Genomic DNA, 22,489 nt, shown 5'->3' with positions numbered 1-22,489 from the left:
ACCCCCCCAAGTGTCATACAGGTGGCAAAGCTCTCACTCCCTCTAACAAAGCAGCATCAGGAAGTTATTATTATAAACACATATATTCACCCCAAATGGAAACAAAAATCGGTGGAAGAGTTGGCGCATGTTCTACAAAAAATAAGGGACTCCGGGGAGTCGGACACCTTCATCCTGGCTGGTGACTTTATCATGCTTCTCATCAACAATGAGCAAGGCACTGACCTCACTTACGAATTAGACATAGCATGGGGTGTGCCGCCACAAGGTCGAACAAAAAACAACACCTTAACAAAACATTCAAAAAACCTTCTTTGGCGACTGAATATCCATAACTTAAGGGCCCTAAATGGACGTTATGCTGAAGACGACCCACCTGCAGCCACTTTCCACTCTAGTACACAATCTTCGCATTTGTATTACATGGTCATGTCTCTAGACATGTTCAGTTGGATAACTTCATTCAAAATAGACGTGAATGATTTCAGCGACCACCTGCCCCTAGTGGCAGAGATAAGATCCAACTTGGCAGAGGAAAAAGAACGCTACACTGGCCCAGAAACAGAAGTCAATGCAAACTTAAACGGATTTGGTGCAATCTTGACAACATCAACCTTATTGGTTCAACTGCGAAAACCCTCTTCCACCAAGTTCATTGCTTATCTAAGTTAGCAAATGTCTGGCATGACTTAATGATCACAATTGGGGAACAACTGGGTAGCACCAGGCCTACCAACTCTCGCCTTGTGAGGAGACCCTCAAGCACGAGACAGATGCGGCTGGACATGAAAATACAAAAAACGCTTGATTAACCAAACTCTGAGGCGGATACGAAAGGATCAGGGAAACCCTAGTTTGCAAGTAGTGCTGAGGGAAGCAAAAAAGCAACTCAAACGGCTGAAATGGGAAAGTCAAAAACAAAGGAACGAAAAACTTTGGGGGAAACTTGTCCATGAAGGGAAGCAGAAAAACAGTTCTAGGTTCTGGCAAATGGTGAAAGGAATACAGAACCCTGATCATCTGGGGCAAAATTTGCACATAGCAGAGGAAGTATGGACCAAATACTTATTGTAACACTTCAATAATGACAATATAGGAGACACGACAACAAAGTCTCCCTGCATGGAAATCACAATGCTTGGTCGTGATGGTAACTTCAGTAATCTAAGGGGGGCAAACATGCGTGGATTGCGGGAGGTTAAGGGCATGAGCTTACCGTAACCTGAACACTAAGAATGGGAAGGATTACCTATAAAGGACACGGAGACAGGGCTCACGGGATATACCCCAGCAGACATCGGACGGCGAATCACCAAGGGACGACCGAATGGGGCCCCGGGACCGAATGGAATCCCCCCCATGTTGTATAAATCTGACGTAGCCTTTTGGAGTGCATCCTTGGGTCTGGTTTTTAACGAGGCCAGACTTACTTTATCCCTTCCGGACTCCTGGCATGGGTCCGTCATAAGTCCGATATATAAACATGGGAGCAAGAGTAATCCTAACAGCTACCGTCTCATTGCTTTGCTTGACATAGAAGCAAAATATTTCAGCGGTCTCATTCTGGAAGAACTATCGGCGTGGGCGTCCGGAAAAGCCATTATCCCTCCCAACCAAACAGGTTTCCGTAAAGGCCAAGGGACAACAACCAACATCATGGCCCTGTCCCTTCTGATGGGTGAAGCAAAAACCACCAAGCTACCGCTATTCCTCTCATTTATCGACTATACTGCGGCCTTCGACCATGTGGACCGAAACAAACTTTGGGAAAAACTATTCAATTGGGGCATTCCGAAACATCTCCTGGATGCCCTAATACTGCTTCACTCTAACACCTGGGTTAAAATCAAACTTGGAACTGACCAGCACCTCTCGAAGCGGATTAGGACAACTGAAGGACTAAATCAGGGGTGCCTATTAGCGCCAATTCTATTCAATCTGTTTATTTCAGACTTACCTGAAGAACTTGACAAATGCCGCAATCATGCGCCCAAGCTAGGAAAAGCCACCCTCGCTAGTCTGTTATATGCAGATGACTTAGTGCTGATAAGCCGGTCGCCAATAGGCCTTCAGCATCTCTTGAACTGTACCCATGCCTTCTCGGTAAAAAATGCCCTAGAAATAAACCTTAACAAATCTAAGGTCATGATGGTGAACTACAGGAAGAAAAGGATCCCTCGTTGGTACCTGAACGGAGTAAAACTCGAACGGGTAGCCACATACAAGTACCTTGGCGTCGTGTTGGATTCTAAGAACACGTCTAGGCCTCAGCTCCAGTCCATCCGAGGGAAGGCAACAATGACCTACCTCGCACTGAAATCACTAAAGACTAAACTCCCTGACCTCACCCTTAAACCCCTCCTTGAAATCCTCCGAGCGAAACTTCAAACAACGCTCACCTATGGGAGTGAATCGCTGCATGGGAAGGACGCTGCATTGTTGGACACAGTTCTAGCCAATTGTTACAGGGCCATTTTTTGTCTCCCCAAATATGCTTCCCCGGCCCAAATTTGGTTAGAATTTGAGGTGGTCAAACAAGCACTAGAAAGACGGAGTGCGTATGTAACTAACTGGCGCAAGATCCGCGATGCAGGCCCTGACTCCTTAAATGCCAGCGTCTGGGAAGAGCTACTCAGATGTCGCACTTCACTGCCTAGGGACTACCTATTTGGATCTCTTGAAGTGCTAGGCTTATCCGATATTTGGGAAACAGCCATAGACCTCCAGTCCTTTAAAAAGTTGGTTAAAAAATCTGCTTGAATAATCTCGGTAATAGAAGAAAAGAAATACCTAGCCAACAGAGCGCATGGATGGATCGCGGTGGGAGATTACGGCAAAATACGGCCACAAGCATATCTTGATATCGGGATGAAAATAAAAATCAAAGAAAAGTTCCTGAAACTGCGCCTTGGAGCTATCCCGATATTACCGCACCTGCCACCATGGGAGAGAACTCACTCCTCGGCCTTCTGTCGCCTGTGTAAATCTGGCAAGGAGGACATTATTCACATGATATGCATTTGCCCGAGATTAATGGACCTGAGGCATAAGCTGTTGTTACCTTTTTTTAGATCACAGGCCGTTCGGACCTGTAGGCAGGCAGTTAAACTGTGTTTTTCCTCCAGCAACATTAAACTGAATTGCCAGGTTGTGAAGTTCTTTGATTTAATGAAGGAAAGACTCGAGCAAACTTGAAATACTCATCGGGTCTTAGTAACAACCTTGAATTGACAATAGTAATTGCTGTATTTTAAATCATTTGTACTGTCAGATGGCGTTTTATATTTTCGTAAAGATTTTAATTAATCATATACAAAATGAAATATTACCTTAACTTACCTTGATCAGAAAAATCCCAAATACCCGTAGTTTAGGGTGAGTGAGTGAAATAATAACATTGCCTTTTTTATCAGTGACCACCTAGCCATGCTCGCGAGTGGAGTGTGCTTTTGTAGTGGATTTTCCCTTATCTGCACTTTACCCACAGTGCAACACAGTTTAGTTCAACAGAGACTTGGATGGGATCCTTTTATTCTAGAAGCAGAAAGAGAATTGAGCAATATCTACACATCTTGGATGAGTACCCTACTTCAATAATAAAAAATGTTTTTCATGATTTCTCTTTGTCTCTCCTATGTGAAAATTATTTCCACAGGTTCACCTCTGATTGAAGAGATCCAGAAAGGTGAGAGCATTAGGCCTCATTATAACTGCATTGTCTGAATGTATATTTAGGTAGGGACTAGAGTAGCCATGACTAAAGCCAGAGACCCGAATGGGCATCCCACATGGCCGAAACATGCTGGCATAATTGCATGGGCAGATGAGACATAATACCTCATTCGATACCCAAGTTTGTTTAGTTTTTAATAATTTCTAAGATACCCATCATTAAAGAATAATTCCAAGGTATATCTCAAGAAGTGTTAACTCTGAATTGGATCCCTGCAATAATCGAAAAATGTATTTATCTAAGAACTCCCAGCAACAGTTGAGTCTGTCGTGGTGGTATTTACCTATTATAGCGATGAAAATTGCCTATTATGAAATATTTACGTTAAACAACAAAAGAGTGTACCCACTCATAAAAAGAGAAGAGAAAGCAAAAAGAATCACAGTAAGTTAAAAAGAACCCTCACTCACCAATCTAGTTGGTGACACGCTTCATCATTGGGTTCCCACCAGGGATGCCGACTGCATCTCTGGTGTGCTACAACGCCTGAATATAGTGGAGCAGGTTTTTGTGTGACAAAAGTGAGTGCAATATGTGTAGAAAGTGATTTAGAAAAGTGCTGCTGTTTTATCCCAAAAGACTTTAATGGTGGAAAACTCGGCACTATTAAAATAAGTGAGTCGGGTGTACCTAACTGGCTTTTATTGACCAGAACCATCCTATAGTGAGAAAATAAGTTTTGTCAACATGTTTCTTCTTCTAGACGTATTACTTGAAGCATTCGTCAGGACCAGCTCACAAGTTAGGGACATCCAACTCACTTATTTTATTTAAGTCTTTTGGGATAAAACAGCGGCACTTTTTAAATCACTTTCTACACATATTGCACTCACTTTTGTCACACAAAAACCTGCTCCGCTGTAATCCAGCGTTGCAGCACACCAGAGAGGCAGTCGGCACCTTGGTGGGAACCCAGTGATGAAGCATGTCACCAACTAGGTTGGTGAGTGAGGGTTCTTTTTAACTTATAGTGATTCCTTTTGCTTTCTCTTCTCTTTTTATGAGCGGATACACTCTTTTGTTGTTTAACGTAAATAGTTCAGGGGGACCAAGAGTGGCTCCGATTACTTTGCCCTCTCTCTCCTTTTGTTTGTTTCTATTATGAAGTGTGCCCCAAGAAGTTGTGAGTGAAGGTATTTTTCCAAAATCTTGTGAGATTCTTGTAGGGCCCACCCCCTCCAAAATATATTTCTCTTTCTCTCCACTAGTGATATACCACAGGAAGCATGTCAGAATCGTGGTAGTACCAGCACATGCAAATTGCCAGTTCTCAGAGGTCTTGTGGCAAACCTCCCTAGATAGTGGATGTGTATTGTGCTGGACTGAATGGAAAAGTGATGTGACTTAAAGAGAAGTTGTTGCTTCATTGGGAGTCATGTTAGAGCCTCTCAAAGATCGTTCTGGTGGAAAGCATATTGTATCAGGCCATAGTCTGCTAATGTAGCTGGCCTAACCCTTTGTATTAAACAGAATCTCTGTCTTCTCACCTTTTGATTTTTGCTCATCCAGCTTTAGGTGGCAGTGAGACATTTAACTAGGCGTTCAAAGGATTTGCCAGTCTGTTGATCAAACTTGAGCAAAAGCAGAGTATGGCCCATATAGTAGAGTATCTTAAAACCATAGGACCAGTTTAGCGTCTGTAGTGGTTTCCAGTTAAAGATCGAATAGGATTAGCCAGAAACGGCAAAGTTGCTTCTCCTGTTGGCTATTTCGTTCGGGCATGTGTGACTCGAGGGAAATTAGACAATTCTTATAACAAGTACTGCAGTGGTACCTGGAAATACAAGAACAGGAACCAGGCACTAAGTAAGCTCCCTGATTAGCCAAACACCTCTTCTTTAACCCCTTCCACGCTGATGACGAGCTGGGCTCGTCATGGCGTAGCCTCCTCGCACGCTGATGACGAGCCCAGCTCGTCACGTAAAGTGCGGTTTTAAAAAACTCAGCACAGGAGCGGAATTGCGCTAGCGCGCATGCGGTTAAGCTTATTTTTCTGGTGGTAGCATGGTTGAACAGTTCAGGCTTATTCTTGGAGAAGTGGGGGTTAGAATGATTAGTTTAGGCAGCACATGTTTCACTCAGAATAAATATAAAGTCCAAGCAGTGGTATTCTTTAATATAATGATTTGAGGCTTTTATCTAATATGAAGAGAGCACATTCCTTACCTTAGACTATTCCCCACTTGTCAGACTAGATCCCGAAAATCTTGAACAGTACCACTGTGCCCCCGTAAATGGCATCAAACGGCTCCCTGTAGACATCGGACATGCCAGATGTGACGTGTGGGGTGCCTGTATAGGTAAAAAAAACTATCCTGTGTTAAAATGGCACAATCAGATGTCTCTAGGGCATGAAGTATATTCATCAGTTACCGTCCGATACCGCCCTTGTGATCATCTGGGTCTCCTCACACCAACGAGAGTATGTTTGTAGCCACTAGATGTGGAAGTGGGTACCAATGAACCAGTGAAATCAAGTACATGTGGGTATATCTGGACAAACATGTAAGGGTAACTGATTTGCAGTGCGTGAAAAAATAGGAGAAAACAAGTGATGTGGACTAAATGATGTGTGTAATATTGGAGAGATCAGAGGAGAAGAACAATTTTAATGATATCCCCTGTCTTCCAATATTAAAAACAGAGCAGAGAAATGAGCAGGTTTTACAAATATCTGCTTGATAGAACTAAAGGTCTACCTGTTTCAGCAGTCAAGGGACTAATGTTGTCCGCTGCCTTCTTCAGGACCAGTTATTCGCTACTGCAAAAAAGAAAATTCATAAGGGTGCTTATTCGGCTCGGAGGGACGCTCGGAGTACCGATGGAGAGAGCGATGCCCCAACTTACCTGAGCCGGAGCCAGGTGAGGTGAAACACTTTCCTCCGACTCAATAGCATTACGGAGGATATACCCTATGCACTTATGATTTCCAGGTGATATGGTTGTTAAATGTTTTTATTTTTGTTGCTTTCATTGCACCCTTATGAATTAGCCACATGTACTTGATTTCACTGGTTCATTGGTACCCACTTCCACATTTAGTGGCTACAAACATACTCTCCTTGGTGTGAGGAGACCCAGATGATGACAAGGGCGGTATCGGACGGTAACTGATGGGTATACTTCATGCCCTAGAGACATCGGATTGTGCCATTTTCACATAGGATAGTTTTTTTCCTCTTTTATTGTTTTAGATCCGTTGATTGCATGCCATAGACCAGACTATACTAGACCCACAAGCACTTCTTGTTGTTTTTTTGTCTCTGTTTGGGGGCTGTGTCTTTGTGCAGGTCTATAAATATGCCCTAGGACCCTCTTCATATCATTCGTTGTTGATGTGCCTGTATAGTTGCCACTCAACTATGCAGACTTCAGTTCTTTTCTTTCTTTGCCAACAGGGAAGATTTGCAATCAATTTCGAGCAATTTTTCAACATTTGTGTAAATATTTTTTAGCATTCTACTTCCATTATGCTATGGGTGTCCCCTATGAAACCAGTGGGTTTTAAACTCAGTAGGGCTTATAAAAGGCAAATATCTGTGATGAACCCTCTCTGGTTTGTTTGTGATAAATGGAGCTGGACCACAACTTTATGAACTGTCCCCACCACTGCACCATGAATTTGAAGTCGATTCTGGAGCGGGAGATGAAGATTCTGGTGGACTCGGCACCTCTCCAGATCCCGGTTGTGTGGAAGGGCCTCACCCGCTCTCAGAATCATTCCAGTCAGTCGTCATTGAAGCTGAAGTTGTTGTTGGGTAAGTCCCACAAGCACAAATAATCTAAGAAGTCCAAAGACTCTTCGACCTCACCACACTAGTCCATGTTATCAGACGAGGCGTAGGAGCAATCCCACAAGGTGAAGCGCTGGTCCTGCACTCCAGCTGTAGAGCCAGAGCCTGGCTTTTCTCAATGCCTCCCTGAATTTACTGGTGCGACCACCACCCAACTCAGGGAGTTCCCTGACTGAACTCCAGCCGACAGGTTTGCCTGTGCCAGTCGGGCCCTAAGGATCAGTTCCTAGTTCCGGACCAACTCCAGTTGTGAACCCAAGATCTTTCCAGGGTTTCAGTCCCATGGTGGGTTCTGGCACCTCTGACTCCATACTCTTTTTGGACTCTGCCACAGAGCCTGACCAGCATCATGGTTGACAGCATGGTTGACACTACCCCGGGGTCCAGTTGAGGGTGATGCAGGTACACTGAGGGTGCCGAGCGTCGAGGGTGGTGTGCCAATTACGTTCCCACCCCCCTCCTGTGACCCATGGTGTACTTCCCTAACAACACAAAAGTGCAGATACCATAAAATTGGAAGCCTCCTAAACCAGGAGTAATTAGGAAGCAAATCTTGCTTCCTAAAAATGTTTTGCACTTTTTCACCTTTTTTTGTTATTTTCACTTTCAGGTCCCTAGGTAAGAGTGGGCCTTAGCGCGTCCATACCGCCAGGGTTTAATACACCAATAAGTCCTGAAGAATGCCTGGTAACATTACACCGTTTCATGGCTGAAACATGTCGACTGATTTGTAAGGAAACTACAACTCAATTAATTGTGGACTCTTTTCTAAACACATTAAATTTTAATAACCTGTCCTTAGTGATCAAAGAATAAAATTATTTCTGATACACTACTGACTTTTTAAACCCTCACCACTCATTAGTTTAATTTAATTTACTTTGCACATCACGTCTGAATCTCACTATCCTGCTCCGCAGTAGATCTGGCGTTGTAGCACACCAAAGAGGCACTCAGTCTCTTTGGTGGGGCCCGATGATGAAACATGTCATCACCAGGTGGTGAGTGAGGGCTTTCCTTAATGTCCTGAGTGAGACCGTCAACCCCTTTCTTAGCTGCTCCTGACTGTGGTCTGGTATAACCATTTGATACTCTTTACTATATCTGTTCACTGCCAAGAATGTGCAAAGTCAGCATATTTGCTCGCTGGAGTTTCGCAGGCAGCTTTCGCTCGGAGACACATTTCGTCTCAGGTGGAGCTCAGGCCTCCTATACCTTTCCGCCCATACTACTCCTGCCCAGAGTTCTCAAGAAGATCAGAAATGACCGGACCCAAGTCATCCTTGTGGCTTTTAATTGGGTACTTAGACTCTGATATCCTGAGGTTCGGCAAATAAGCTTCAATCCTCCGATCAGGCTTCTCCTTTGGAAGGATGTTCTGTTGCAGCAGCAGAGGTTGGTCCTCCACCTAAACTTGTCAACTCTACCCCTTCTTGTGTGGAGATTGAGCAATGGCAATTGATAGCATTCCACTTTGCTCCAGAAGTTTTTAATGTTTTTTTGACTGCCTGGCGTCCCACCACCAAAATAGTATACGCCCGCTGATAGAACAAATTTGTAATATATTGTACAGAGAAGTCTCTTGACCCTCTTTTTGCTTCCCTTTCTGATGTTTTGTTTTTATTTTGACTCTTGCCCAGCAGGGCTGTTTTGGGCGCCCTAAAACGCTATCTGAAAGGCCGTGTACATATGTTTCCACCTTCCCCCTTCATTATGCTTCAGTGGGACCTTTATTTGATTCTCACCTTCCTCATGTGCGCTCCTTTTCGAACCCTTGCATAATTGTCCCCTCCAGCTGCTCATCATAAAAACAGCCTTTTTGGTTGGAGTTACTTCTGCCAGAAGGGACAGTGAGCTGCAGGTTTTATCATTCAAACCGCCCTTCTTGACACTATTCCCTGACAAGTTGGTGCTCATCACTAGGGCCTCTTGCCTTCCGAAAGTGGTAACGCCATTCCAGGTGGGACAGTTGGTCACCTTGCCCACGTTCTACGCTCCTCCACATCCCTCTAAAGAAGAAGAGCGACTCCACCATCTTGACCCAAAAAGAGCGTTGTCGTTCTACCTTGACCGCACAAAAGAGTTCCAGGTAGATGACCAACTCTTCGTGGGATTCGTTGGAGCAACAAAGGTTTGAGCGGGGCATAAGGGTACCATCTCACGGTGGGTCATCTTCTGCATCAAGATTTGCAATACTTTGGCAAAGAGGCAGCCTCCTGGAGGCTTAAGAGCTCATTCCACCAGAGCTAAGGCTATTACTACTGCTTTGCAAGGTGGCGTTCCAGTCCTGGACATCTGTCAGGAGGCAATGTGGCATCCCTGCACACATTTACCAAGCATTACTGCCTAGACAGTCAATTCCACAGTTGTCAGACATTTTGGCTGCTCAGTCCTGCAATAGTTTCTATTGTAAACTTGTCTGCAGTCTCTTCCCTGGGGATGGTATTGCTTGGTATCTATTCAAAGGTAAGCAATCTACAGCTAGATGTCTATCAGATGAGCAAGTTACTTACCTTCGGTAACGCCTTATCTGGTAGAGACACGATCTAGCCACAGATTCCTTACCGCCCACCCAATTTACCAAGCATTACTGCCTAGACAGTCAATTCCACAGTTGTCAGACATTTTGGCTGCTCAGTCCTGCAATAGTTTCTATTGTAAACTTGTCTGCAGTCTCTTCCCTGGGGATGGTATTGCTTGGTATCTATTCAAAGGTAAGCAATCTACAGCTAGATGTCTATCAGATGAGCAAGTTACTTACCTTCGGTAACGCCTTATCTGGTAGAGACACGATCTAGCCACAGATTCCTTACCGCCCACCCATCCTCACCCCCATTGCGGAGAAGTTTCTAGGGGTATGGCGTATTCCTTTCAGGGTCCTATTTTTCAGACACACCAATGTCAGTACACTTCATGGTGCCACGCTCCTGGCGTGGATGTTGTAAAAAGTAACTGGCGTCAGTGCTCTGAGGTGGCACCTATGTAGGTGGCACGAGTGCCATGTGGGGCCTTCCGATGCCACATACCAGCGCACAAGGGTATTGCTCAAAGAAAAATCTTTTGGGACCAGTCAGATGCCTGGGAAATTCAAAGGTAAGGAATCTGCCACTAGATCATGTCTCTACCAGATAAGGCCTTGTTAAAGATAAGTAACTTGTTCAATAAGCATATTTACTTTTTTTCTCTCAAGACAAGAAAAAAAGGAACAATTTTGACAATGCGAATAATTATTAACAGTAGTTCTTCTATGAGTAATCAGTAAAGTGTTCATAATTGGAAGCAATGCCTTTGTATTTCACTACCAAACTGGTGTCAGAGGTCAAAGCTTTGGTGGTGTTCGTTTCGACGAGATTACTTGAAAGGTTTATGGAATTACTAGTGTCTCCACTAGCACCTCCTACACGAACATGCACAATGATGTCAGTGGAAGATTCCACATACTGGAATAAGGTGAATGTGTGGGTGAGAATAAAATTAATATGACCAATTTGGACATCCTATTGGCAGTTACAATGACTATTCTCCACTTTGTCCACTCTTGTTGCCCTCTTTTTGGCCCCCACTCCAGCAATTCCTGTTCCCCAACTAATTCACTCTAAATTTCCTCTCCTCTCTCTTGCAGTTCATGGTCTGCGAGACTTGTTCTGGATGCCGATCGAACAGTACAGGAAAGATGGACGCATAATTCGTGGGTTGCAGCGTGGAGCCGCTTCCTTTGGCACCTCCACTGCATCTGCTGCCCTGGAGCTCAGCAACCGCCTTGTTCAAGCAATACAGGTAATTGCAGATTTAATTCTACTCCTCCTTGGTCCAATTTATTTTGCTTCCTATTGAAGAAGTTTTAAAATAAACTTGGGGAAATATTGTATTGTTTATCTTGCGATCTTAAGCTGAAGTTGAGTAAGTATCTTTATGCATGGATATTAAGCAAAGCGCTGCTATTTGGTTGCAGACAACAGAACCTAAAAGCAGCTAGCTCTTTGTGGTTTATGATTTATGGTTTGTGGTTTATGAAACAAATATCACAAATACAGTTACCTACCCCAAATTCAAATGGATTAAGTCTTGCATCAAATTCTGTTCACAAAAAATCCTGAAAAAGCGATGGATTTATAAACTATCCACGAATGTAGTTGGTCTTAATGATGAGATTACTTGGACCAGTCTTACCTGAGTGAAGGTGTTCACTATATGCATTCATTTTCATTTTTAAGTCTTTATTTCGACACAAGTCATTAAAGACATTACAATAAAACAACAAGCAGTTATAAAAAAATACAACACTTCATACTTATTACATCCAGATGTCCTTAAAATCAAGGAAAATTCATGGGTTAACTATTCAGTCATACTTTATACAGGGTGATCCAAACACAATCATTTAAAAAAATATATATATAGTGTATCTTAAAAAATTTTATGAACCATTTAAAAAATTTGTTACGTGATTAAGAACTGATACTTTCTGCTAAAAAAGCCAGGTTAGTACACTGCAATCTATGTTAGCTTCAGTTTGTCTCTACGTATAGTCCACACCCATTTTAGAAACTTTGCAAGTGCAATAACCATACTATCAGAGTAGTCTGTTTTTAGAATCCTGAGTGCCACAGTACCACTATGGATACCTTTTTGTATACAAATAGGTTTGATCCATTTGTGACGCGGAGCTTTATATACTGGACATATGAACAGAACATGTGCTAGAGTTTCAGATTGGGCTATACAAAAAGGACACTGGTGGTGATCTTTATTACTTGACCACTTGCTTGTAAATGTGTTGATAGGAAGAGTTCCTACCCTATATTGATGAAAAAGTTTCCTATCATTGGGGATGGTAATGAGGTCCCAATATCGCTCATATTCAGGGATATGTTTAAGTTCCAAAAAAGCCCTGGTTAGTGATGCATCAGTTTGTTTTTGGAATTCCCTTTGGGTAATGTTAGCCCAATACATCTCTTTTAGAGCCTTCCGTGATGGGAAGATGTTTTCTGATGGATTTTCCCAAAGTTGCTCCATTCCCAAGGCTTTATATTGCGACTTGACCTGTTTAAACCATTATATTTTACCCCCTGTGTCCATATTTCTGGTTTCTATGAGCGCCGAAGCATAATGGGTTAGTTCAGGCGTAACCCAAAGCCTCCTCCAGTATGCAACTGGTCGAAAGCTAGCTATATCCTTAATTTTCTGACATCCCAAATCCATGTACAGCGGTGTTAATGGTGTTGATTTGGGAAGTTTGGTTATACACTGCAATAATTTATTTTGTGCATTTGTCAGAACGGAAACATCAGTGACCCCCCATAGTTCAGCCCCATATAACATCGAAGCCTTGACTTTCGTGTCATATATTTTTAAGGCTGGGGCTATTGGTTGAGTGACTGATGATCTTAATTCTCTCAGTAGGACACCTGCTAGCTGAGCATGTTTTGCAGTCAGGTAAGTCATATGTAAATGTAAATGTAAATGTAAATGTAAAGTGTTTTGTAGCGCGCTCAATTACTACCGGAGTATCCTGGCGCGAATGACCGCTGGGGAACCCGTCCTGGCTTTCCCTGTGAGATGGTCCCATGCTGGGTATCTCCAAGGTGAAGCCAGGCATCCCCGGCGTCTGTGGGGGGCCGTTGTAGCGATGAGGCAAGCTTAATGCCCAGAGTTACCGAGTGTGATCACTGCCCAAAGTGGGCACCGAGGCGAGAATTATCAGTCCGCTGACCCTGGTCCTCGACCCTGCCGCGTCGGGAATCGAACCCTGGTCCCGGGCCGCTCTCAGCCTCCGGGTCTGCCGCCTCTAACCAGTGAGCCACACCTCGCCATGTGGCTTCCATTCCATCCTAGATCCCAGAGTAATGCCCAAGTAACTAAAGCAGTCTGTCTGTTCTAAAAGCTCACCATTCATAAAAACTGTACCCTCACTTTCTTGTGTCTGTGCATTACCATGAATTTAGTTTTGGACACATTTATGATTAAACCATGGTCTTTGCAAATCAGCCAATTGCTTTTTGAAGCCCTTCTTGCGTTTTGGCGATTAGAAGGGTGTCGTCTGTGAACATTAGCAGGGGTATTGGGATGCCATTTTGTTTAGGTGCATCTGTATGAGCCTCCCTGAAATATTCAATTACCCTATTTATGTATAGCGTAAACAGAGTTGGTGCTAGGACGCACCCTTGTCTGACTCCCCTTTCAGTGTTAAATTTGTCAGTGACCTGGCCCTGGTTACCCCACCTGACCTGTGCATAATTGTTTTTGTGGAATTTGATTAGGAAGGTGAGGATTTCTTGTGGCATACCTTGATCGTGAAGCACTCGCCACAGCCTTGAACGTGGAACTAGATCGAATGCCGATTTCAAATCGACAAAGGCTGCGTAAAGGGTGCCTCCCCCAAGGATAACCCATTTCCAATATATATTAGAGAATCTAAAAACTTGGTCCACGGTACTGGTAAAGGGGCGAAAGCCTGCCTGTAGTGCAGACATGACCCCAGAATCGTCAACCCAATTCTGGATCCTGTGTAATACAAGCCTTGCCACCACCTTCTGAATACATGCAATTAGGCTAATTGGCCTGTAATTCGCAGGGTCTGCACAATCCCCTTTTTTGAAAATTGGGATAATTTCAGCTCCCCTCCAGGCGTCTGGTATCGGGGAGCCCCTGGAGATTGCGTTCGCCAGCAGCTCTATGTACGGCACCCATACCTCTCTACAATGGAGAAAAAGATCTGCCGGAATCATATCCGGACCCGGGGCTCTTCCTCTCGGGATGGTGTTTAAAAACACTAACGAGGCGGAGGCTACATCATTTGTGATAGGATCCAAACTTTCCCCACTCGCCCGAACAGGGTTTTCAAACTGGGATTTAAAGTGTGATACCCATCGTTCGGGTGGGACTGAATTTTCTGACTGTGACCTGTAGGATCCCTTGCCCCATTTCACTAAGTTCCAGAATCCTGTCATATTTCTAGCCTTACATGCCTCGTATAGCTCTTCCCAATATTTATTATCCCAGCTTTTTTTTCCTTCCTGCTGGGTCACTTTATAGTGACGCCTCACATCACGTATAGAGAGCCTATCCTTTGTTCTCACGGCCATTGCTAGAGATTTATATGCAATTCTGCAGCTTTTGCCATACCATGACTCCTGTTTCCTTCTACTATTACGCGGACGATCACTTTTTTGCTTTATAAAAAATTTACTAAGGTTTAAAAAAAGGGTTGTGTGAATAGGGACCACCCTGGTCATAAAGTCATTACTAGACATGCAACACTGTAACTCACTGGTTGCACTAGATACCATTTCTTCCATTTCTGGAATGCATTGGCAGTTGTCCATGCATTCCGCCTATTTTAACCTTCTTGTATCATTTGCAAGGACTGTGTCATTGGGTATATCTATATCAAGGACTCCCATTTTTTAAAAAGCTGAAACTCTAAGCTAAGAGGGTTATGGTCGCTCTCAATTCTTTTAATGATATTCATGTCCCGGATAGCCGACCAAAATTCCAGATTGACGAAAATAAAGTCAATCCTACTTGAGTGTATGCCATTGTTAAAAGTTGGACTTCCGTCCTTATCCCCTTTGGTTCTACCGTTCACTGATCTTAATCCATGCTCAAGGCTAAAAGTCTTGAGCTGGATTGCTGCTTGGGTCCACTTCTTTATAGGTGGTATATTTAATGGAGGAATTTGCCAGCTATCATCCTCTGCCTCTGTAAGGTCAATGTCAAATTGGTCCAGCGGCTCAAAGTAGCAATTAAAGTCTCCTCCTATCATTACATTCGCTTTTCCCCTGTGTAATTGTAAGCACTGTCCCAGTTGTTTGACTATCTCGGAGGATTTACCTCCCGGATTACCCCTTGCATATACATTGAAAACTATTAGATCTCCAAACTCAGGCGAATGGAGCTTTACAATTAGGATGTCCTTCGAGTTGGAATCTAAATACGCCGTAGTGTACCTGGCATCCTGTTTTACCCAAGTGGTCAGACCCCCCATTGGTCTTCCCCTCTGTGTTTGAGTCGCGGGTATTGAGAAATTTAAGTAGCCCAGGCGATGGTATGATTCTATTGCCCAAGTTTCCTGCATGATGATTATGCTATAGTTGTCAATAAAACTAAACCAATCTTGAGAAGTTATCTTGTTCCTAAGACCTGCTATGTTCCAGGACACTAAATGGTGGCCAGCCTGGTCTTTTCCCAAATCTCTAGAAGCCAGGTCAGGCTGTGCTTCTACAACACATTCAGAAACCAGATTCCGAAATGTATTGCTAGGTTCGGTGGGGATATTGCTTTGTGAACTAACTTTTAGTCCTATGTCTACTTCTGCTAACTGACATGAAATCTTCGTTTTATGATTGAAGGACATTGGCCCAAATATTGTGCTATCTTTCATCAATGCCCCACTACCAGCTATAGGGGGGTATAATCTAATCTTATCCTGTAATTCCACAGAAGTTACTCCCAATTCTGTCAATTTTGGAAGAGTGTTCACACTGGTGGATTTGGCATGTACGGATTCATTGTGAGTGTAACTAGCTGTATTTTCCTGCCCCAAAAGCTGATATGATGTAGGATACAAAATGATGTCTTCCAAAACCCCATGGGCTGCATTATCTGACTAAGCGGCAGGAAGTTGGCCGCCCATGCCCCTCCTAGTCTGTAACTTTCAGTCGCAATCATCCATTCCATTGAAGACATCAAATCTGTTGAATGTCTCCAGGGGAGTAAAGGGCCTCAAATGGTCCATGCTTCTGTTAGGATTTATATTGACACTAAAAGGTACAGTATTCCACCCATAGGGATCTGGAACCGGCATTTGGTATTGTGTATGTGACATGTACCCGGTATTAAATGGGGTTGGAAAAAATTTATGAATATTAGTTTGTCTACTTGTATTATTCGGGGCAAAGACTAGGGATCTGGGATAGAAGTAAGTCAGGGGGCGGGGGATAATGCTATTGTTACCATTCCCTTCAGGCCAGTTTAGTATGTAGTTGACTACACGCGTGTCTCTAAAATTGACTACAACTACATCTCCCTCAGTATCCTTGCTTCGGCTGCCCAGCCATGATAGTCGGCGAACATGAACTATTTCGCCATTGATGTTACTTGTGATTGGTCTATGTACTCGAAGCCAATGCATGATTTTATTCTTAAGCTGGGCAAATCCTTCCCTTTTATTGTCTGCCAATACAGGAACCCCTGTTAGAACAACCACATATGACACAGCTTCTGGGGGGAGCTCTGCTGGTGGGCCCCTATTCTTTGGAACCCCTGAGTGTCTGATGCCTCTCCTTTCTTCATATATTTCCCCTCAAGAACCTTTTCCTGAACTCTTGTGATGTTACTCGTAGGATTTGTGGCTGGTTTTTTTGTCTGTTTTGGGGGAGATAACTTATTTTGGATGGAACTTGCTGTTTTGGGAGGTTTTGGTTTAGCACTAATAGGTTTGAATGAAACTTTGGGGGCATTAGTCGTAGTTAGTGTAGCCGGGATTAAAGGCGGCAATGCCTCACTCACTGAAACCTCAGATGAGCTATCCTTCCTCCTTATGCCCAACTCCATTTCCTCAAGACGCTTGCCCACTATTTTTAACCTTTCTATGATAGGTAAAATAAAAGATCTAATTAAGTGTTCCATACTGTCTAGTGAAACACTAGTATATGCTGGTTTCAGTATGGATTCTGTGGGAGCATCAGTGGGTGCACTAATGCTGATGTCCATTCCAGTGTGTGAAGGTGTTTGCTGAGTTATCAGATTTATTGATCTATCTTCTGCAACTACTGGGGCCTGTTCGACTGTAATACCAGGCTTGTGAGACTTGCCAAAATCTGAATGGCTAATCCTAGGTTTTTGCTTTGCACCCTCCTTTCGTCTTTTTTTACTGGGTGTTGGACCTTGGATATTAGGCAGGATTGGTCTTTTTTTTCTTGCTACGTTTTATTTTGTCAGATGTACGATTTGTTGTGACCGAATCCTTAGTTAAACTTATAGGACTGGTAAGGAGAATGGGACTCAGGGTCTGCCCCGAGGAGGCCCACGGTGTGGGGGTACAGTCTCGTAACAAGAGCGGAACGCTCTCTGGCAAGGTGAGATCTTCAGTTCCACTGAGATTACCTCCATTAGGAAGAGGGACATTCCGCATGGGATCTATAACTGTTTTAGGTTTCAAATTTTCTACCGAGCGACGACGCTCCGCCCTCCGTTCTGCTAGCGTGGTCTCCTTTTCTAGGTCATTAAGAACCTTAGTGAAATAATTGTCCAGAGGTCCCTTTAATGGCAACCCCCCACCTTGTCTATAATAGTCTTTTCAGGGCTCATAACTGTAGCAGTAGCGGACATTTGGTTGATGAGGAGGTTGGAGGTTAGATGCAAGGGAGTGGGCCCGACCCGGCCTCAGTCGGCCACAGACGGCCCGCCCTTTGCCCGGGCTTCGCCCGGCATCCCGCCTAGCGGCGTTGCACACTGATGAAATAGGGCGTGTGACGGCAGGGGCGCGGGGCTGTCAGGGGGCGTTGACCAGCTGGTACGGTCACGCAGGGACTCTTGGTCTTCCGAGTCCCTGGGACGCTCCGCACCTGATGCCGTTGACTTTCCCCTCCTGCGCCTGGATGGAAGTCGCGCCTTCAAAGTCCCTCGAAGCGGCACCCACGGAGCGGGTGCGGCGAGACGCTGCGGCAAGCACCAGGGCTCAGCTAGGCTCTCCGGGGCACAGCAACAGTCAGCAAGGGTGTCCAGTGATTAGAAAGGTATCCACAGAATGCCGAAGAAAGAGCGCTTTAAACACGCTTACCGGCAGGGGGGCGGGGCTGTCAGGGGGCGTTGACCAGCTGGTACGGTCACGCAGGGACTCTTGGTCTTCCGAGTCCCTGGGACGCTCCTTACCTGATGCCGTTGACTTTCCCCTCCTGCGCCTGGATGGAAGTCGCGCCTTCAAAGTCCCTCGAAGCGGCGCCCGCGGAGCGGGTGTGGCGAGACGCTGCGGCAAGCACCAGGGCTCAGCTAGGCTCTCCGGGGCACAGCAACAGTCAGCAAGGGTGTCCAGTGATTAGAAAGGTATCCCCTATATTCACGATATGCACTAGCAAACTCCCTCTCCGGGGTACCTATGTGGAAGGTTGAAATCATAAGCATTCTACGACACCCGCAGGGAGGTAGCTCAGGCATTGATGCTGGGGGGTTGTGAGTCTGAAATTTCCCAACAAGATAAGTAGTGTACCCAACTAAAAGTGGCCAGAGGCGGCTGGGTGGATAGTTAAGGGGGGATTAGCAGGATTGATTTTAATTACCTTGAAACCAAACTACAAAAAATACCCTGAGTGATCTTTGCCCTGTGCTCTATTTAAGGGAGTCATCCAAACCGCAAAAATAAATTTCTCCTAAGATGAGCATGTACATCTGGGCCATTTGAATTATAATCTTCCATACCTCGTAAAAAAAGAGCCTGTCCATCTACATCATCTGAGCTAAGGTTCTCTGTGCATGAAACTTTCACTGTATTGAGGCTACCATGTTCTCATGCTTTCAGAGGTACTGTTTTTCCACCCCCAAATCTATTGGAAAATTATTCCCCAGCATTCCTGCTGAACTTCTTTATGGTATCAGGGAAAAACAACTTTACAAACTCTTCTGTCCATCCCCAGCTCCATCTGGTCTACAATACCAAAGGAAGCATATGCTGGGACCTTTATCACCCAGCTTGAACTCGGCTACTGACAAACCCCTCACCCCGATTGGAGACAGAAACCCCAAATGCCCTGTGTTTCTTCCAGAGACTCCGCCCCCTAAACTGGAAACTAAATCCAGATGTATGAAGTTGGTTAAATAAGATATCTTCCTTAGATGAAAGCCCTCAGCTGGGATTAGAATAGGTCATGTTGGCTTGGAATCTTCCTGGAAGGAGTACGTTTTCACCCTGTTCTCATGTCTCTGTATTGGAGGTCCTTTATGAACAGCTAGGTTAGTAGTAGTCTTCACTAGGAATGTTGCCTTCCTATGCTCAAGACCAAGACACTGCTATTTACAGAAGCTAATTCCATGATTCTACAGGAAATATCAAAGGGGCATAACAGAAGGAGAGTATATTGGCAAAGAGACAAGATACAGGGGAGCATAAGTTGCAACTACTCTCAGTAGTCTATTAAAACACACCTCTATAGGCTAGAGTGATGCTGATGTGACCTAAAAGAACTCATGATGTGCCCCATCCAATGCAGGTGTGTATGAGCTGCTTTCAGAATTCCAGTGTAGGGTATTCAAGAGTTGGATTATTTTATTGCAAACTATTAGTAACTTTCATAATAGGGCTGTTGTGTAGCATAACCAAAAGACCCGCTCCCAGGAGCCCTGGTGACACAGTGCTGTGCCTAGGGGTAAGGACCAGACAGCCCGGGCCCTCTAGCACAACAAAAGCACAGACTGCATGAATAGCCATGCCCTAATGACACAATGCAGTGCCAGGGAGGAAGGTGCAGTAGCAAGGGTCCTGCAGCACAACAAAGGCACAGCCTGCATTGAGAACCATGCCCTAGTTATACAATGCAGTGCCAGGTAGGGTTGCGCAGGCATCCAGGGCCCTGCAGCACTACAAAGACACAGGCTGCATAGGGAGCAGTGCCCTAATGACACAATGCACCGCCAGGGATCAAGACGCAGACAACCAGGGCCCTGCGGCAGAACATAGGCACAAACTGCATGGGAAGCCATGCTCTTCTAAATAGGAAGGGATTCTCGGCCAAAATGAATTCCTTTCACAACCTTTTATTTCAGGATGACAGCCTTTCTTTCCACAGAAGCTTTCAATCTTTTCTCTGTGAGTATAGACTCTATATTAAAGGCTTACACCTGACACCGTACTACTATCCTTTCTGAGCTATGTAGATTATTCTTTCCTTCAGCTCTCGTTCTCCATGTTTCGGACTCCTGTTTATCTTATGAGTCCAGGTGATGGTCCCCATCTTCTTGAGAGATCAAAACGTTGTTGACTACCATTAGAGACCCTAGATAGATTATATTATATGTAAATGGGCCGGCTTGTTCTTATTTTCAAGATACACAACTTTGATCACTGAATTTGTTCACGTGTGCATCACTTTGATGAGAGTACCAAGTAAATTTCTCACTTCACACCCACTTTGCTGTCACAAAGTAAATGTTTTTTTTTAAAGTTCTTTATATATTATTTATTATAATTAATTATTAAAATAACCATTTTGTTTAGTTGTATTGATTGTAATGTTTTTAACTGAGGGACCAGTGTTTTTGTACATGTACTTATCCATGGTGATCCTCGAGTTCCCTCATTAGCTGCAAGTCAGCACAAATTATAGCACGGACAGCGATGCCATACTAAATGTAACATCATCCCTGAAAGTTGGTAGACTTTGTGTGCTGAAAGATACATTTGGATGTACTTCAAGAATCAGCTTCTAGTGAAGCCTCTCCCAAGAGAGCAGAGATTGTCTTGTCTAGAAGAGATCGTCAGATGCCTTTGACATGCCTAACAAAGATTGAGGGGTCAGAAGACGATTGCTAGGAGGCTGACAACCTCCTCTCTCCTTCTCACATTAATGCTTGCCTTAGCCTAAACCTTACCACTCTGACCCACCTTCAGAGGAAAGTTGTTCTTTTACATTAGTGGTCTAGAAAAGACGGGAAGTACTGGAATTGCCCATGCGGTCAGCAACTGTCAACTGTCTTCTGCAGCCATAGTTTAATTCAGTGAAGTGATGTTGAAGCTTGAATTAGCTGCTTGGTAGTTTTTTATTTTTCTATTTTTATTTTTTTCATTAAAGGTTTTGGTAGTCGTACATAGCAGTAGTCACAATTATAACAATCCCATTAAGCATATTACAATTAGGTATCCTTTGCATCACATTTTCCAATAACACACAGTTAAGCATTTGCACAGCATGGCAGTGTCACATTGAAAATTCAAGATACCAAATTAATGACTAGTCTGAAGTAGATCAGGACATTCTCGTAGAAATGCAGTAAGCGGTTCTCAAATGTCCGAGGGCTTGGAGGCAGTTGGCAATTCTTCCGCATATATTTAAAAAATTGTCTCTACAATAGACAGCATCTAGTATCCAGCTTGTTAGAGTAGGAGTTTGCTTACTATCCCAATGTATCACTACTCTACGTTTTGCCAAGAGCAACATTATGGAAACCAGTTTCTTCTTTGCAGACTAAACAGGTATGTGAAATGAAATGAAAAGTAGATTTATAGAGCGCGATTGCTGCCCGGGGGCGTCCAAGCGCTAGGAACCAACAGAGGTGGCCTGGCAGAGTTGCTAACAGAGATTACTGAGGGAGGTTGAATAGGAATGTCTTTAACTGTTGAACTGTGAAGGCCTAATAGGCATAATTGTTGTGTTCATGATAGTGTACATGATATGAGTATACCTAAATGGTAAATCACAGTCTCCCAGTATTTCTTTATCTTACCACAATTCCATGCAAGATGTGCAAAGTCTGCCTGGTCAGCCCTACATCTCTTACAGTGTGCATTTTCGCACAATCCATATTTATGTAATTTGGCTGGAGTATGGTAAGCTTGATGCGAAGATTACCATTGGGTGTGAGCACTGTAGTAAGTGTGCAGCAGGAAGCCCAGTCGTCATCCTTCAAGGAGATGTCTAAAAGTTTAATCCAGTTGTCATGGGCCTTGTGGGTGTGTGCACTAATTTCCGCTTGTACCAATTTATATAACCGTGAAATTATATTAGAGTGAGTTGAGGTTGTTATCAACATCTGTAATGACTGTAATGCAGGAGGTTCAGCAGGATAGGTGGGATACAATTTCCTGATAGCGGCCCACAGTCTATGATAAATCGGAATAGCAGTGATGGTTGCTGATATAGGACAGGTCATCGGGTGATGAAGGTTCCATTCAGATATAGATCACCCATCTGTGTTATACCTACTTGTTCCAGGATCATCATGCTGTTTTTTTCTTGTGTGACTGATAACG

General features: G+C 44.0%; 1 protein-coding gene across 1 annotated transcript in view; it reads left to right on the top strand.

The window, feature by feature from the left end:
- Positions 1-22,489, top strand: part of ATG2A (autophagy related 2A) — a 2,120,972-nt gene that overhangs the window by 1,966,305 nt on the left and 132,178 nt on the right. Inside the window, exon 29 of the mRNA XM_086939522.1 lies at positions 11,150-11,304. Within this exon, the coding sequence (XP_086795648.1) occupies positions 11,150-11,304 (155 nt within the window). The remainder of the gene's footprint in view (positions 1-11,149; positions 11,305-22,489) is intronic.

The sequence above is a fragment of the Lissotriton vulgaris genome, chromosome 9 (genome assembly GCF_964263255.1).
Source record: "Lissotriton vulgaris chromosome 9, aLisVul1.2, whole genome shotgun sequence".
In the NCBI taxonomy this organism is placed as follows: domain Eukaryota; kingdom Metazoa; phylum Chordata; class Amphibia; order Caudata; family Salamandridae; genus Lissotriton; species Lissotriton vulgaris.
The sequence above is the reverse complement of the archived record's forward strand: the minus strand, read 5'-3'. Positions and strand labels throughout refer to the sequence as shown.